The sequence below is a fragment of the Macrobrachium rosenbergii genome, chromosome 18 (assembly GCF_040412425.1).
Source record: "Macrobrachium rosenbergii isolate ZJJX-2024 chromosome 18, ASM4041242v1, whole genome shotgun sequence".
NCBI classification, from domain to species: Eukaryota; Metazoa; Arthropoda; class Malacostraca; order Decapoda; family Palaemonidae; genus Macrobrachium; species Macrobrachium rosenbergii.
The window spans coordinates 27,144,615-27,163,630 of NC_089758.1; the positions used below are offsets into that span (position 1 = coordinate 27,144,615).

The 19,016-nt window shown below is 37.2% G+C and overlaps 1 protein-coding gene across 1 annotated transcript; it reads left to right on the forward strand.

The window, feature by feature from the left end:
• The first annotated feature begins 858 nt into the window (after positions 1–858).
• Positions 859–19,008, forward strand: LOC136848222 (SET and MYND domain-containing protein 4-like). Its single transcript, XM_067120567.1, has 5 exons — positions 859–1,126; positions 14,964–15,191; positions 15,304–16,056; positions 16,333–16,457; positions 17,569–19,008. Exons 2-5 carry the CDS (start codon positions 15,128–15,130, stop codon positions 18,709–18,711), a joined length of 2,085 nt encoding a protein of 694 aa, XP_066976668.1. The 5' UTR covers positions 859–1,126; positions 14,964–15,127; the 3' UTR covers positions 18,712–19,008.
• Positions 19,009–19,016: the final 8 nt, after the last annotated feature.

The following is a 19,016-nucleotide window of genomic DNA, read 5'->3' on the forward strand; positions in this document are numbered from 1 at the left end:
TCATCACCTTTCCAAATCCTTCACGTGATTAACAATTTATTTAAATCTTGATTTGTAATCTTGTTATTATCATCTCATTTTAACTCTCATCCACACAGTCCCCAAAATATTGTTCCATCGACTGTCTTTGGAATTTAGCGAACAAATGTTAAATTTACCTTTAAATGTTATTAGAAGGACACGTCTTACGGCAATAAATTTGATTCAAGAGAAGTATCTAATTGAAGAACCATAACAGCCCTAGAAAATGATCCTGAATTGACTATTTTCCCGCCAAAAAAGGGAAGCCTTTTCCCGCGCGAAATCTTTCTGCACTTGATAAATCACGCGCCATCTCCCGCGCCGAAAAACGACCCGCACTGTGAACATCAAAAGGGGGCAAAGAAATTCATTTGAAGCCCCTGGCAACGATAATTTGATGAGACTGATTACGCCTTGATTTATTAGCTCGTCATATGTTATCAATCCCCCGTAAAAACGGCTACATTCGTCTCAATGTTGATGTGCGCCTAGACTCATACCTAGTCCCACCCATGGTCTGTGCACCTAGGTCTAGTCACATGTTCCTTGCATAAAACTATAAGTTTACAGATTAGTTTGAGCATTCTCTCTCTCTCTCTCTCTCTCTCTCTCTCTCTCTCTCTCTCTCTCTCTCTCTCTCTCTCTCTCAGCTGTCAACCGGCCTGGCATTGAGCTTGTAAGATCTTTGGGTCTGTCTCTACCAGTCTTCTTGGCTTTGGTAGGGTGGAGAGGTTGGCACACATGAGGAAACGGTCGGAACTAATGCCGAGTGGAGGAGGAGGAAGGGGAGGAGAAGGAGGAGGGGTGAGGGGTGGGGAAAAGTAGGGAGGGGAGAATGAGTGAGAGCTAAGAGGGAAAAAAATGCGGGAGAGGGAAAGAGAGAACGAGAGAGAGAGAGAGGGAAGAGGAAGAAGAAGATGCCGGCGAACAGTTGATCAGTGGGCCTGCTGCGAGTGTGTGTAAACTCAAAGCAAAAGTTTTGTCGTCACACTTTTCGTGGTTCCTCCTGGCTCTTGGTGTTGCGGTGCAACTTCCGTCGCCACGATTGGGGGTGTGGTGTAATGTAGTTTTATATCGGCGGAACACTCAGAGCATTACATTACAGGTATGATCTGAAAGGCAGCAACCGTGGTGGGCACTTGTTACTCGGCCTAATCGTGTTCAGTGCGATAACACCAGTAATACTTTATACTTGTTTTATAGATTTTTTAAATATGAATTACATTTGAGAATATTTCCCATTACGTGATTTGCTTCCGTATAAACAACAGTTGTGCTAATGCTCATAAATTTATATCAATTATCATATCTGGTACTGTGATTCTGATCAAGGTTACTGAACTGATAATTTAAGAAGAAATCTCTGGTATTTTACCCTACTAGGAATACTTTAGTTACTGGTGTTATCAAATGCTTTTACTTAACATGATAATTGTGATAATAAAGCAAAATAGTAATAATGATGATAATTATGTAACGTTAATCTAAAAATTATAATTATTCTTATTTATAAAATCTAATAATCACATGAGTAACTGAAATGGAGAATCGAGCACGTTCTCCTTGTGTATCAATATATATTTTAAAATATATATTCACACATCAGTATGGCTTTTCCACCATTATTCTTATTATTACTGGTTTAGCTGTTGGATGATAGTGTTAATAATAATAATAATAATAATAATAATAATAATAATAATAATAATAATATCACTGTTATTTCTATGGTTATCATCATCATTTTGTTATTTTTTAATAGTAACAGTAGCATGAGCCTTGGTATAGATAAAAATTATATTTCAAAATTATTTTCTCTATTGCTACACACATTTGTAACGCATAACAACAGTAACTTTAATTTTCGTTCTTTGTCTGTAGTAATCTGACAATTAGACCTACTTTCCAAATAATATTTTTCATTATCGTAACGGTCACAGGCACAAGTTAAAAATATATAAATTGTATATATATATATATATATATATATATATATATATATATATATATATTATTGTATATATAATATACACACACAGTATATATCGTAAATATGGAGTGCGATTCCCGCAGAGTTTTCCATTCCCTTCACCCCTTGCCAAAAGGTAACAGGTGCCGAATATTTACAGTGTTTCAGGACATGCATTCGCCATCTCTTTGCTGGCTAACACGGCATTCCTGAAACAGCTACGTCATACGTACTCAAAACTGTAAAATGGATCTTGTTAAATGAGAAAATCGTCGCACTAAAACATACAGGCTTTGTCATATTTTCACGTAGGTCTATAGTCACTCACGCAACATGAAATGGGCGATGATTTTAATAGGCCTACTGTGCATAAAGAAGGCATCGTGGCTTTAGCATGGCATATTTTATATTTATAAACAACTGTCTCCTTTCCCAATCTGTCCCAAACAGTCAGACAGAGACGAACAGAAGCCCATAAGAGCAATGTTTTTTAACAAGCCTACTGTGCATAAGGAAGGCATCGTGGCTTCAGCAAGGAGTATTTCATATTTATCAACCGTTTCTTTTACCAATCTGTACCCAGGCAGATAGACAGAAAGATTGAGACGAACAGAAGCTCTTAAGACAAAGATTCATTTCTCTCGGGTACTTGAGGAGATACAATCGCCAGAGACCGTCGTGGAGATAAGACGCAGAATGAGAATTATAGTAGTAGAAGGCAAGGTCTAGAGAATAGTATTCTCTAGACCTTGGTAGAAGGTGCATAAAGAAAAGGAGAAAATATATAGCGACAGTTTAAAAAAGGGAAGAGTTTTAAATCATAAAGGTGTGTTGGTAGATAAACTTCGATTTATTTTTTTCTGGTGGTAAGAAATAACTGTTTTAATGCTTTGTTTCCTCTGCCATGGAAGAAAAAAAAGACTAAAAATAAAATATTCATGATACATGCATACATACATGCATACACACATATGTGTGTACATTGCGTGTGTGTACTAATGCAAATAATGTGTCGAATATCACGACTGTTTCTCCGCAGCTAGTATATAAAAGGTAAAAACAAAAACGAATTATCAAAATCATTTATGACCTATTTAGGGCAAAGTATGTAAAACGAGTGTTTATAACACCAAGCATCCACGTGACTGCCAAACACATTCGAGCTTGCCTCAAAAAAGAAAAATCCACACTATCAATTTCTTAAACGAGCTATATCAAGTCAGTCCATTATCGTGATCAAAACATTTGTCTTCAGGTATAGCCTATTTCAGTCGTTAAACGTTGCTGTTTCTGTGGTACGCAAGCGGCCAGAAATAGCTGGAGTGATCTAACACCGCTTGCAAGAGGACAAACGAACCTGCCCCACTGAAACTCGGCACGTGCCAACTATGCCATTAAGAAAACAAAGTAGGGAACGATTTGTTCTCGCACATTTGTCTTGAATTCAAAATTTAAAGATTTTTTTGTTGAGGAGAGGGAGAGGAGGAGGGCGGGTGGTACTTTAAATTCAAACATATCACCCTACGGATAACTCTTCTAGAATGGTTTAGTCTATGTGACATTTTCTAATTGAATTTTTTCTACCACAGAAAGGAAAGAAAGATAGGATTCTATCACAGAATAGAAAGAAAGAATTTCTATCACAGAATAGAAAGAAATATAGAATTTCTACCGCAGAAAAGAAAGAAAACCGCCGAGTCCCAAACCGGGTGCAAAGAACGACGCCAAAATAAACGTCTCGAAACGTCGACACAGTCATAGCAATGACGTCACAGAACCCCTGTGAGCCCTCTCTCTCTCTCTCTCTCTCTCTCTCTCTCTCTCGTCTAAACGCCACTTGGCAGGGCGGCCTCCGACAGCACCCTTCGTTTGGTAAAGGGGAAAACAGACAGGCAGGCGCTCTTGACGGTAGAGGTAGTTATAAATAAGCAAACAGTTATATCAGTATGGTGATAAACACGGCGATAGACGAAGCACTTTGGGAGATATTATCATAAGTCTAACCCGGGTGATAAGAGTTCTACTACATGGTTTACAATTTTGCCAAGAGAAAATTATGTCCTGTGAGTGTTGGAGGAAATTTGAATGTTCCTAAGAGTTTTTGAAAACTGTAATAGTAAATGGTAATGTAATCATATGTCACAGTAACACAAAACGATATACAATACTAACATGTACTTGATTTGAATGTATCATCTGTATGATGATTGTAAATATTAAGGATAATCGTAGTTTTGTTGATTACGTTCACATCATCAGTCAATGATCCAAACTACATTAATGGTCCTAATGCATAGGCTATTCGATTTTTATAGAGATCGTGAGATGAGATACGACACAGATATGACAGTACCACACTATATTACGAGAAGGGAGGAGGCACTGTGTCCGGTATCAAAATATTCCAAAAAAAATGTACAGGTATTTTCACATCTGTACACATGTCAATGTGCATTTCAAATGAGTCCTTGTGTAAAGTAAATGAAGATACGTGTAATATGCGTGTTTTTAAATTGTTACATACGTCATAGTATTCCAATTTAGGCTATCTACGATACAGATATTACTGGACAAAGAACGGCGGAAACAGCAAGTCAGCAAGCCACAGTTCGCCTCTCAAGCAAGAGAAGGTTATAGGGACCAGGGAAACAGAAGCGAAAGGGAGAATTCCGAAGCCAGCTGATAAAAGGCAAATGTGGAAAGTCAGGGCCTGGCGACACTTGATAGGACGCATACATATAGGCTACAGTACATATGCAGCTGCATATACATATATAGTTATGTATAAATATACATATACAATTATGCATACATATACAATTATGTAAATTTATATCTTTACGAAAAACACTCGTAAACTTTACGGTAACTTTAGATAGACAATTGAATTTTGTATTATTATTAGGTATGAATTTTTTTAAGCTTTAGAAAGTAGTCGTCTGAAATAATCAGCTCAGTGACAGAATATAAAAATCCTGATATTTCGCTCAAGATTTAAAATGGCTGTACCTCTTTCAACACAATGAATAACTTTCATCCCGTGATTAATTCTATAACAGATATAACGACTTTGTAAGGCTTTGTGAGGTGACAGACTCCATTAGAAGGCTTAAGTTAGCCTAACTCGGTGGCGGATTTTTTTAATGCTAATTTAAATAGCTCTCCGATCATACGCAGATGTTGGACTCTCAAATTATGTTCCTCACTCCTCAGATCTTGCCTTAAACATAATTCATATAAAAAAAATATATATATATATATATATATATATATATATATATATATATATATATATATATATACATACATATATATATACACATATATACATACATACATGCATACATACATTCACAGCAACAGGAGTAATTGTGAACATGATAGATCCAAGAGTCTCAATTCACTTTTTCTCTTTTCAAACCTGTAAGCACATAAATGCATACATACATTTCATACATACACACATAGGCCTAGATACATACTCAGCAACAGGTGCAATCATATGCCACAATAAATCCAGCCACTATCGACTACACTGTATCTGAACTGCTGAAAAAGTAGGTAAGGACATTACTAAGAAGCCAAATCTAACTGATGTAAGTATCTTACCATAGATACCGCACAAAGGGGCACCGTAACATCAATGGTAAAATAACTTCAAGATAACGAAACTAATTCGTTTTCGGTAACACATCCTAACGAAGAACAACGAGCATTTGATTAGTACCTTTTACTAATGACCATTTTACCCGCAATTAGCAAAAGGGCGGAACAACCAAGAATTCTGCTGTCATTCATTAGAGACGGGAGATCTCTTAAAACTTCCGCTCATCATCCGCCAAATTCTAAAAGACCTCCGGAAAGGCAGTTTAGTCTTTCAAACACGAATTTGGAGAATGTCAGTTTTTTTCCTTATTCCTCCTCCTCGTCGTCCTCCTCCTCCTCCTCCTCCTCCTCTTCTTCTTCTTCTACTTCTTCTTCTTCTTCTTCTTCTTCATTTTGGCAACAGATGGTTGACGCATAACCCACCCCTTGTACCTTCCCTTATGGCGAAGATATGACATAAGTATGTGTTATTCTCATTATGCTAAGCAAACTGTCATGTACGTGAGTTATCGCTGTTGTGTGCAGCATCGCCTGAAGCTTTGCAGCTTTCCCTCTGTACTCTCTTGTGAATGAGGTAAGACAAAAAGTACCATTTACTTCCTTTCACGACATGGCCGTAACGTAATGATGTGCATTTGAAGTTTTTTGCCATTTCTTTCATAAATGCATTATTTGCAATAATAAGAGCTTTCGAGTTAGTCTGATTTTTTAAAATTAAACTCTTAATGGCAATTCTAATACAAGAGCGTATGGACATTGTGTTTACCCTCACTGGGTACCGAACATCAACTCACACGGTGCACTGTAGGCATTACTAAAGGTTCTTTGCAGCGTCCCTTCGGCCCCTAGCTGCAACCCCTCTCATTCCTTTTACTGTACCTACATTCATATTATTTTTCTTCCATCTTGCTATCCACCCTCTCCTAACAATTGATTCATAGTGCAACTGCTTTGAGGTTTTCCTCCTGTTACACCTTTCAGACCTACCTACTCTCAATTTCCTTTCCAGCACTGAATGACCTCATAGGTCCCAGTGCTTGGCCTTTGGCCTAAACTCTATATTCAATTCAACTCTATATTCAACAATTGCGTATAATATTCATGTTTCACAGATCTGCTACCAAAACATATGAATTTAAAAATTCTGGAGATCTGTGTTTAAAAAGACCAGCCGAGATTCAAAAATTCCAGGCAATCAATGCCTCGAGATCTAACAATTTTAGGCAATCAATGATTCGAGATAAAAAAAAAGCTTAGGCAATCGGTGTTCGAGATTCGAAAACATCCTAGGCAACCAGTGAACAGATATTAAAAAAAATCCTAGGCAATCAATGTCTCGACATAAAAAAAATCCTAGGCAATCAATGGCTCGACATAAAAATATCCTAGGCAATCAATGCCTCAAGATCTAGATAATCCTAGGCAACCAGTGCTTCGAGATAAAAAAAAATCCTAGGCAATCAGTGACACAACATCCAGAAAAAATCCTAGGCAATCAGTGAGTCATGATCCAAAAAATCCTCGGCAATCAGTGATTCAAGATCCAAAAACATCCTAGGCAATCAAAGATTCGTGATCCCAAAAAATCCTAGTAGAAATATAAAAAACCTAAGCAATCAATGACTCGACATTCAAAAACAATCCTAGGCAATCAATGACTCGAGATTGAAAAAAAACTTAGGCAATCAAGAGGCTCAAGATCCAAAAATAAAATCCTAACCAATCAGAACCTCAACATAAAAAAAATCCTAGGCAATCAGAGGCTCGACATAAAAAAAAATCCTAGGCAATCAGAGCCTTAAAATATAAGAATCCAAGGCAACCAGAGCCTCGAGATCCCAAAAATCCCATGGCAATCAATACCCCAAGATAAAAAAAAAATCCCAAGAAATCAGAGCATCGAGGTCCCCTAAAAAATCCTAGGCAATCGCAGGTTCGAGATAAAAAAAAAGAAACCCCAGGCAATCGTAGCCTCGAAATATAACAATCCCAAGCAATCAGTGTCTCGAGAGCCAAATAAAATCCTAGGGCAATCAATACCCCGTGATAAAATAAAAAGCCCAGGCAATCTCAGCATCAAGATCCCTAAAAAATCCTAGGCAATCAGAGGCTCGAGATAAGAAAAAACAAAGAAATCCTAGGCAATCAGAGGCTCGACCAAAAAAAAATACTATGCAATCAGGGGCTCAAGATAAGAAAATGAAATCCTAAGCAATCAGAGCCTCGAAATATGAAATCAATCCTAGGCAATCAGAGCCTCGAGGTCCAAAACATCCTAAGGCAATCAATTGCCTCGTGATAAAAAAAATAAAATAACAGGTAATCCGAGCATCGAAATCCCTCCCCCCCCAAAAAAAAAACCTGGGCATCAATGCAAATCCAGAACGATATATATTTTTTTCGAGATCCCCCGCCGGCCCCCTCCCCTGGCCTCTTCCACCCTAACCAACCTAACCCACCCACCCTCCATTCCAAAAAGATATTAATGCAAAGACACTTATACAAGGAGGACAACCGGCTCTTGCCACACATAATTATTGAAAATATGAGGGAGTCAGCAGCAGCAGGAGCAGATGGCGGTTCTCGGGGGACCGTACAACATAAATAGTTGTAGGGAGGTTTGGCACTGTCCGTGAGCACCCCAGGGGGAAATAAACCTTTCAACTACAAGGGTGGCACCAGCAGAATTCAAGCGCTATTTATATTCTAAGGTCAATATGCGAGGGTGTTGTACAGGCAAGCGAGCACGCGAGCTCGCAGACACCCTACGCGTCATTTTTTTTAGTTAATATTTTTTGGAGGGGTTGGATGTTGAGGGGGGGGAGGACAAGGTGGGGAGGGGGTTATATTGGTATTGTTTTTATGTTGCATGTTATTGGTTTTAGCTTTCGTTGTGTATTTATCCGTAATATTCTTGTGCTGGTATTCAATATGAGAGAGAGAGAGAATGTTTGTATCTATTTTCACCCTAGAAGTGGAGAGAGAGAGAGAGAGAGAGAGAGAGAGAGAGAGAGAGAGAATTGGTTTGTAACCATTCTCATCTTACAAAGTGGGTTCCAGAAGGCATTAACCCCTCGCTTCTAAAAATGGAGTGCACAAGTCATGAGGTTGCTGGCCCTATGCCCTGGCTTTCTGACAAGTGGCTAATGGGAAATTATTAACGCAAACTGTCTCTGGTGCTTAGTTACAGTCGCCCAACCCGTAACGCATCTAGACAAGTTAGTATGTATGTATGTATATATGTATTGTATGTATATATGTACTGTATGTATGTATGTACGTATGTATGTATACAAATAATTATATACAAACATCTATATAGCCTATGTGTGTGTGTGTGTTTGTGTATGCATGTGTATATATGTGTGTTTGTGTGTATCTACTTGAGCAATATGGGTAACCTTTGGAATGTATCAATTTTCTTTTGAAGCAACTGGTTCCACATAATTTTTTAACATTTTAAATTGGCAACTATTTTTTTTTTTTATACGAACTCCTACTTTTAATCTACATTAAACATTCTTTCCTCCCTCTCTTCACTTTCTTTTCTGATTTCAACATATTCTTGCTTTCTCAGTGTGAAACATCTAGTTTCTTCATCAAGAAAAGTTGTCCCCTAGATTACATAAAAAGTAAGAAAGATCCCTTCGTTTGAAAGACAGAACCTTTTTTTTTTTTTGTACAAAAGATTCTGTTAGCAAGGAAATTCAACAAAACTAATCCGAAGGTTCCAGAAGACTTTTGTAGATTTTTTTCTTTTATTACCGATGCTGAGGGAGAATTTTTGCAGATCCACATAGTATAGCAATAACAGCACACGCCAGGGTTACAGATTCACACTAGAATATATATATATATATATATATATATATATATATATATATATATATATATATGTGTGTGTGTGTGTGTGTGTGTGTGTGTGTGTGTGGATGTTTGTATGTATAAATATTTATATGTATGTATTTATTTATTTACGGTACTGTTTTACTTATTTATTTATTTCAGTTGTGATTACAGCACGCAACCTTGCACATTATATCTTGTTTCCTTCTATTAGCGAACGACTCATTAAACGGTTTACTTAAATTGGGACCACAATATCTAGGATTATCGTCGTCTAAATTACATAACCTACTATAAATAATTTGAATTAAAAAACATGTGGCCTAACTAAACTCCACACAGAATATTTAGGCGTAAATACGAACATCATTAACAAAAAAAAAAAAAATGCCAAACTCGCAGAATGCAAATCTCAGATGCCTTCGTGATTAGTATCTAGTGCTTGGCAAGAGTACTTTCAAGGACGGCATCTAAAGAAAAAAAATCACGAAATACTTTGAATTGACACAATTACTCGCATTGATGCTCGCCCGCGTAACGCTTTGTAATGCCAGCAATGCTTGGAAATGCCTGACTAGCAAATGTTGCGACGAAGCATTTACATGAACATTTCAATGACGGTCAGTACCGTAAGAGCAATATGCAAGGAATTGGAATGTGCAAATAAATGAAGTGACGGAAAGTAGCCAGAAAATTATGACTGAAGATTAAGGAAAACATACTTCTTGCTTTTAGTTGCTCCAAAAGTATCGACTCTGGCCTCGAATGATATTCATCGGGAAAAACTACAGAACCTCAGTATCATCGGTATTTATCTGACCCCTTGAAACCCTTCTTTAAATATTGAATTTAACTGTAAAACAACCTCAATATTATCGGTATTTATATAACCTCTTGAAAACTTTCTTTGTACCTCAAGTGGGTCTAACTATAAAACACACATCATCATCGACCATGACATGAAAACACCAAGCTAAAAAATCGTAAACAAAAACCGCAGCAGATATAATAATAATAAAAAGAGAGAGAAACATCTACCATACACACCATCCTCCCATCTCTTACACCTGATAGCCATAAGTATAACACTCACCTGCCCTTTTACAACCGCGTTAGCGTAAACATTCAATAAAAGCGAGACTTAGAGAGTCCTACTCAGCCATCTGACGAACCAAAACATTGGCTAGACGGAATTCTCCCCCACGATTCTAGCGTCAGTTCACTTTTTTTTTTTTTTTTTTTTTACTTTCGCTGCGGTGAGGGTTTTTTCGAAGACTTCTTCTATAGAAATCTGGCGTGTTGGTTGGTTTGGAGCAACCGCGGTTACATAGACCTATAGAAACCTTGCGTGTATCTTGGTTAAGCGAACGGCGTTTTCTGAGGCGCCAGCAGAAACCTGGAGTGTTTTTCGTTCTAATGAACCACGTTTAATAATAATAATAATAATAATAATAATAATAATAATAATAATAATAATAATAATAATAATAATAATATATTCCGTTGAATTCTCATTAGGCGTTTAGCTTGAAACTAAAAAAATAAAAGTCAAAAGTGTCAAGTTTCTCTATTTATTTCCGTAAGATACTTGCTTGTTCTTCACTGTTCAAGAGCCCATTACTCTACAACTGCATATGAATGTGATGAAATGCTATTGAATACCCTGAGAATACTGCATTCCACGGAGTATGTTTTCATCCAATAGTCGCAACGATGTTGCAAATGTATTTGAAAATGAAAAATATTTTTTCTAGGAGGAGTCGGCTGTGCGATAGCGCTGATATGCTTTCATGAACCACATTCTTTGACAGATAAAAATACAAATACACACACACACACACACACACACATATATATATATATATATATATATATATATATATATATATATATATATATATATATATATATATATATATATATATATATATATATATATATACACTATATATAGGCCTAATATATAATACATATATATATATATAAATTATATATATGTGTGTATATATATATATATATATATATATATATATATATATATATATATATATATATATATATATATATATATATTCTTGTACATGACCACTTATTCTAGTGAAAGTATTTTCATAGTTATTGCTAGGTAGATCTTTCAACTTTTCATTGCCCTTGAACTCATAGCATGGGCCAGAATATCTTAAATGCAATTAGAGTTACTCTACGTCATATAACCATCCTACAGTAATCATCCCTGTTTAATTAGACTGATTTTCGAAAAGGCTGAATTTTACTGATCAAGTCTACTGTTAGATTTGCGGGGTTGAGAAACTAGGCTTACTATTTGAATATTTCCTGAAGCTCAACCATGATTTTATTTTCAAATGACTTCACCATCAACTGATGGATCTAATAAACTAAATATAAATGAGATAAATCTGCTGTTAACTGAAGCGACCAGCCCCAAGACCTAAAGAAGCCACTCACTCGAAGCAACATTTAAAAGAGGCGAAAGATAAAGTACGACACAACAACAACAAAAAAAAAAGATAAGCGAGAGAGAATCCTCCCCAGCGTAGCCACCACTACTTGTCATGTTGGCAAGAGTGAATAATGCGGTCATTTTTGCACTCTACCAAAACCCGCTACAAAGAAAAGTTATATAAAAAAAGAGTATCTTTGATGTACTGTTTACCGATGTTTACTGTCCAACAACTCGAAACTGCCGCTCGCCAATATAAAACCCTTTTTGTTCTCTCAAGGTTTGGCACCGGGATTAGTTTCGCGTTACAGTACCACACGTAAATCCATTGGCAATCGGCAATTCGCTTTTAAAACGAAGTCGCTTCTTTTCACAGTCGTTTCACGACGCGTCTTGGCCTAATATTTTGCTTTCGTCGTGCCGAGCGGAACTCGCTAAAGAGATGTGTACGTTTCTTGGCACAGTTCGGAAGACTTTACTGATACACGGATCTTTGCTGGTGAAGCATCTTCTTCATCCATCGCCCAGTAGATTAGCGCAGTTTAGCAGCAATAAATTGCATGAGGTCGTGTCTGCTCTCATATCAAGGAAAGATCAAGCATTACTGTCCGGCAAAGTGTAGGCTAAGCTTGCTAGACTTAGCTTTCTCTAGAAGTGCGAGTATACTACAACAATATTTGCTCTCTCTAGAGCTTCCCAAGACAGCATGCCTCTAAAAATTCTACAAGGATGGATAAGTTATTCCTGATCAGTTTACAAGTTATTTCATGCCACAAAGTGTTTCATAACACGGTAGTATAAGAAAATCTGAACGAATTACCTCTGAACATGTCTTCTCTGGGACACATATAATATATATATATATATATATATATATATATATATATATATATATATATATATATATATATATAAATATATATATATATATATATATATATATATATATATATATATATATATATATATATATATATGTACACATATATACATATATATATATATATTATATGTATATATTACTTCGACATTATTATAAAATACATACTTTGTTAAAAGTAATTAACCGATTAATATCAATTTTCTTCTTAAACTTAAATATGCTGATAATGTAGCCTATAAGTGTTTTGGTCGCAAGGTATGTACGATTGAAATATGTATGATTAAAACTTAATGCTTTACTTACCACGCTTATACTGGTGATTCCCTGAAGTTTAGTGAATCCATTCATCTGGAGAAGAGCGTCAGAGAACTCCCATGTAGGCCTACTTGCCACCATCGCATAAACTACCTCCATCCCACTATTTTTCTTTATTTTCTGACTTCACTTTTCATTTCACAATACAGACTGTGTCATCTTCTTGTGATTTCAAATTCCGGAGCTTTTGGTAATTGCTATTTCTTTCACTGCACTTGCCATCTCTCCTTTGTCACGGTATTTATTTAATGGCACATTCCACAGTTCGGAGAACCTTCCGTAAGGCTGTAAAGGAAGCACTGCTTGAGCACTATCCCACTTGTATTTTTTTTTTTTTGTTGGATATCTCAAAGACAACACTGTAACTAGACGGGAAAAATCTAATTAACTGAACAAACCAACATAAAACAGCCTCGAGGGATAGGTTAGACCCACGCGCACACTGAAACACTCGCTTGTTAGGCTGAAACAACCATGACCAGAGCTGAGTAATTCTAGTTAGAGCTCTGTAAATTCTGGTGACACTACTTAGCTCTACCTAGACCAAATCTGGCTAATAAGCCTACATTGCGCATGAACCTTTTTCATATTTATGCTCCTTAACAGCTGAGTATTATAAATGCATGCTTTAAATTACGAAACACACCCCAATAACTGAAGTGATATTAATGACGACATTCTAGTTACTATTCTCGCTGTCTTATTATATTCACAATTATGTTTTGTCAGAATCTGATTCTACAGAAGTCTAACTCAGTATATTCGTACCAGAAGAATAGGCGGTGGTAAGTAGCTGCAAAAATTAAGTTTTACATAATTAGATCATCATATGACTCTAGATTTCGTTAATCTCTCGCCTCTTTCATCCGCAATCATTCTATTTCTAGGTTTTCTAGAAAAGTATTATTTAACTTGACCCCAAAGCAGGAATTAATAAAAAAGACATTGTCCAGTAAGAGCGACAAATATTACCTTTATAATGACATAAAAACCTAAAAAAAAAAAATCGACATCAAAGATGAACAGCATTCTCGTCGAACAAAACAAATTCGAATCGCCAAAAGTAAAAAAGAAAAAAGGGAATCTTTTTAACGACTGGCACTTCAACAAAGGACTTGAAATCTTTTCGCATCACCAAAGAAGAGGAATTCTAGAGTCAGGCTCAGGGAAAGAAAATTAGGAGAGATACCCAGAATGAATAGACCACAGAGAGGAAAATGACACGCCTTGAAGGGAATGTCTAAATGACATAAGAGAGGGCCAGCTTCTGGCATTCCTATGAAGGGAAAACCAAGACGGCCTTTAAGTGGGTACAATGAGGTATAGGTCTACGAGACTATTTTTAGCAGAGGCAGCGAGGGTGGCCAAGGTATTCGGCTGCTGTTTGACGGATACCCGGTGTGGAACTTTATTGCGGACGACAGCTTACTCATAATGAATGTATCTTCAACGCACATGTTCATTTCAGTTTATACAAACATGTTTTTCTATTTTTTCTTGATTCTAGTTGCCTATCAGCACCATGCATAAATCATTCAGGTATAGTGTTAAATGTCTTTATGAATCAGTACTAGGTAATGCAGGATTTTGCTCATACAAATATCTTGAAAAGAGAAATGCTCTAAGATGGCTGGTTCTATTTTCATCTTTTCAATGTGTTTATTGGGTTCATAGAGGCAGAACGACACTAAAATTTTTTAACTAGCCTCTCATGTCTTAAACGACTTTTGGTTTTCTCATTTTCGTGTATCTATCTACAACAACCTTAGCTTGCTACGTTTTTACTGAGAGCTCTAAATTCTATAATATGTCCTTTTATTAATTCGCTATCCTTCAAATTGACTCCCCTTTTTTATCCACAGATCGTGACTTGCTCAAACAGAACTCAAAAGATGGTTGGCATGGAACTTCCTATCCACAGACTTTTAGATACAAGAAACACATGTCAAAGCTTAAAGAACGAGTCTATGTAGATTACAGTGAACTGTGAACTAATTTTCAGTAGCCGAAAAAGTATTATTATAGGATGACGTCCTTCCATCAAATCTACAGTAAATTCAAAGGAGCTCTCCTAGAGGGATGGCAGACAGGTTGGTTATCTTTATTCGGTTGTCTAGTCTGATATTGTTACATTAAATATTTTATCTTGACACTTCCCCATTAAATATACTTGTATATTTACTTTCCTATAAAACCAAACAGGAGAAGTAGCAGCCCACTTCGGACCAACAGCCTCCCTCGAGTCAATGTTCAAGTACCTGTCATCTCTACCGGAAGCCCAGCAGATCCTCCTACCTCCGCCGGGTGACAACCGAATCAGCAGAAAGGGGGCGGTCGAGGCGGAAAAATTCCGCAACGAGGGAAACCGGTTTTACCGCGAGAAAAAACTCGACAAGGCTCTTCTGGCCTACAACTACAGTATCCTAGCCGCTCCCCATCCCCCGGTGGTCGATGGGTCGTCCAATGTCGTAGGAAACGAATATGAGGTTCTTGCTCTGGGATACGCAAATCGCTCTGCCCTTCTGTACGAGACTGACCAATACGAATCGGCCTTAGCAGATATCGAGAGAGCCATAGCCTTTGGTTATCCGGCCAATCGGAAACATCGACTGCAAGAGAGACAAGCCAAATGCCTTCTGGCCCTTGGGAGGGCGCAGGAGGCTCGTCAAACGTTAGAGGAGGCCATCAACCTCCTCAATGCGCTTTCTTTGGAGGAGAAAGAAGCTGCAACCACGTGGGATTCCATAACGAAGTTGCTCACAAAATGCGAAAATAAATCCCAAGAGACAGAAACTACTACAGGTGCTTATGACAGGCTGTACTACACAGGACCCATATCCCCGCCGGACATTAATTCGCCACAAGCAAACACCCCTTGCATGAGTAGTGCCCTGAGGATTGCCTACACTCCTGCTCGTGGACGCCATCTAGTGGCCGAAAGGGAAATACAGCCTGGTAACTTGCGTTTTAAGAATCATTTTCAGTTTCACTTTGAATATAACTATTTTCTTCAAATCTTGGATCACTTGGTATCACTATCCACGTGGAAAACTGTGTTTGCTAAAAGGTTCTTACCTTGCTGGGTTTAGCGGTTAACTGTAAATTTCCAAAAAATTAGATAATGATTATGAAAGATCCACCGGAACGTTAAGCGAAGTATGGGGTCCTATTCTTTCACCACCGATCATCTGCTTAGATTGTGACTGCATCTGTTTTTTAATAAATCCACAGGTGAGATATTGCTTGTGGAAGACGCGCTAACTGCCATCGTCAAATTAGACGCCACACTACGAAGCCATTGCTCAAAATGCCTGCGACGAGCGCCTATACCCATTCCTTGCCCAACGTGCTCACTAGTAAGTATAGTTACAAGTTCTCATTTGCAACACAAAAGCATCGGTTACACCATTCGCCCTGTGAAATCAGCTTCCGTTTGTTAGAAGCTTGCCAGTGTAAATCAACACACAGTAATTTGCTTGATTTTCCCAGACATTTCAACACTGTTGTAAACAATGGTAGCATTCGAGTTTAAAGCGAAAGGAAGGTTGCCTGAATTGAGGGGTAGTTATTTACAGTACCTCCTTAATGAATCTCAACAGTAATATTATCATTTATTTTCTTTCTGGGGTGCCTGAGCAACATGTAGCACAATGTAAACTAAATCATTCACATTCGAAGACTAATGAAATCCACTTTTTTATTGATACAATTTTTTCTCACTTCCATTACTTTAGCAACTGCTTTGGAATAAGTACTCAACGTTGCACTCTGTAACCCATTAAGGTAAAACAGGTAGTAATTACTGTATTAGTCATGTATCAGTTAAACAGTAAATTACAAAAGGAAGTTCCTTTTATAACCTACACCAATCGCAATTATCAGAGAAATTATTTCCCTCAGTTTGATAGTCTTGGAAACTTTAACACCTAAAAACTTACAGTACATCACCTTGAATTGTCAAATAAAGAAACTATTTTTGTGATGAGGTACTTTGAAAAACCTTACCTAAGTTTGTAGTGAACAGTAAATAGTTCGTGTAAATAGTTAGATAATACATAAACGGAACAGGTTCTCACATTTATATGTTTTATTCTAACATTGGTAGTATGATGCATTTCTCTCACAGTAATATCATACAATTCTTCCCCAATAAATAGCCTATCACTTTTGCTTCTTGTTTCTTAAAACTATAACCTGTTTTTATACATGTGATTTTACATTTACATAGCTCATGACAATTATGGACCATCTTTTATTGACCAAAATTTCATATTCATGATAGGTGATTAAGCCTTTAGATTTAAATGTATGAATGCCAGCTACTTAAACTAACAGTACAGCCATATTTACTTCATATTAAAAGTTATCTCACTTGTACATGCATACATAACGAAAAAATTTACTGAAACAACTTGGAAAATTATGCGATTAAAGTTTCGTCTCACTAACATATTCATTCTCAATCAGGTGGTATTCTGTAGTGATAAATGTCGCAGTGTTAGCCTAAGCAGCGGTCACGGAGCAGAATGTGGAGTGCTGGCGACATTAGTGGCACTCCAGTTAGATCCAGCTCCTGCAATAGCATTCCATGTTTTAGCATCGACTAACCTCCCCACTCTTCGGGATCAAGTAACATCCATTCGACGATGCACTGGAAGTGGATTAAAACCATTGCTCCAGGTGACTCAGGACTATCGAAGTCTGTACCACTTGGAAGGTCATGCAACAGCTCGACCAGAGAGTCAGCTGCAGGAAGTAGCTGCTATGGCTTACATTCTAACACATATATTACTTGAAAAATGCTCACATTTCCTAACGGACACTAGTGGGTCAAGTATCACACCCACTGAAGAAGATATCACGATGGTTGGGAGCCAACTAATGCTCCTCATCTTAGGAGTTGAGTGTAACGTCCACTGCACAAAAGAGGTAGAAGTAAGTAATAATAATAGTGCAACATCGGGAAAACAGACCAGAGGGAAAGAAGTCGGCTGGGCTGTGTACTCTGGGTTGAGCTTAATAAATCACTCTTGCATTCCTAATTCGTTAACAACTTCTCTGGGTAGTACAAAGTTTTTGTATAGCATTAGTATCATCCCAAAAGGAGTAGAGATTACCGACAGCTATGGAGAAAGGTACGTCAGTCACAGCAGGACAGAAAGGCGTAAAGCTCTTCAAGACCATTACTTCTTTTGTTGTGGTTGTGCAGCTTGTCAGTCTGATTGGCCAATATACCAAGAACTTCCAGAGAAACCTAGTCTTCGTTGTCCTTCTTGCTGCCAAGTCCTTGTTGGATTCCAGTGTATGATTTGTAAACTTGTTTGTACCTCTGACAATGCCCTAAAGAACGGGATCAAATTGTATGATGCTCCCAAGACCCAAGTGCAAATAAGTCGTACTTGGTCAGAATATTCAAAAGCTGCTGCTCAAATTCAGCTGGGGAAGATAAGTGCAGAGTTACTTGCTAAAGTACTCGAAATGTTAACTCTTTTAGATAAATACACAGTACACCCAAACAAAGCTTACATAAGTACCCAAGAGACGTTGATGACATGCTTTGATCTCATGGGTTCTGTTGTATACACAAACCCAACAAATGCCAATACTTAAATACCTTGAATTGTGCCATACTGCGAACGTTTATGCGTGCTGTGAATTGTAGTGATATTTTCTATCTGTGTTATAATATTACAGTATATTTTTTACGTGACTTTTAGACTAGCATGTGTGAAGTAGGATTTAGATCAATCTTCTGGTTAAAAACCTTGTGGAGTTTTCTGCAATGCTTGACTTAGAATTTTTTGTTGCAAGTTTGTTAGTAACTTATTATTGTTGAAAAGTATTTTCTTAACCAAATCGCTTACAAATTCAAATCATGTACAGTACAATAAAAGTTTACTTTGTATAGATTGTGC

Bases quoted from the DNA above. Each gene is read 5' to 3' on its own strand.
- LOC136848222 (XM_067120567.1), top strand. From the start codon at position 15,128: ATGACGTCCTTCCATCAAATCTACAGTAAATTCAAAGGAGCTCTCCTA. The intron at 15,192-15,303 runs GTTGGTTATCTT...AAAACCAAACAG, and splicing joins CCTAGAGGGATGGCAGACAG to GAGAAGTAGCAGCCCACTTC. The intron at 16,458-17,568 runs GTAAGTATAGTT...ATTCTCAATCAG, and splicing joins CTTGCCCAACGTGCTCACTA to GTGGTATTCTGTAGTGATAA.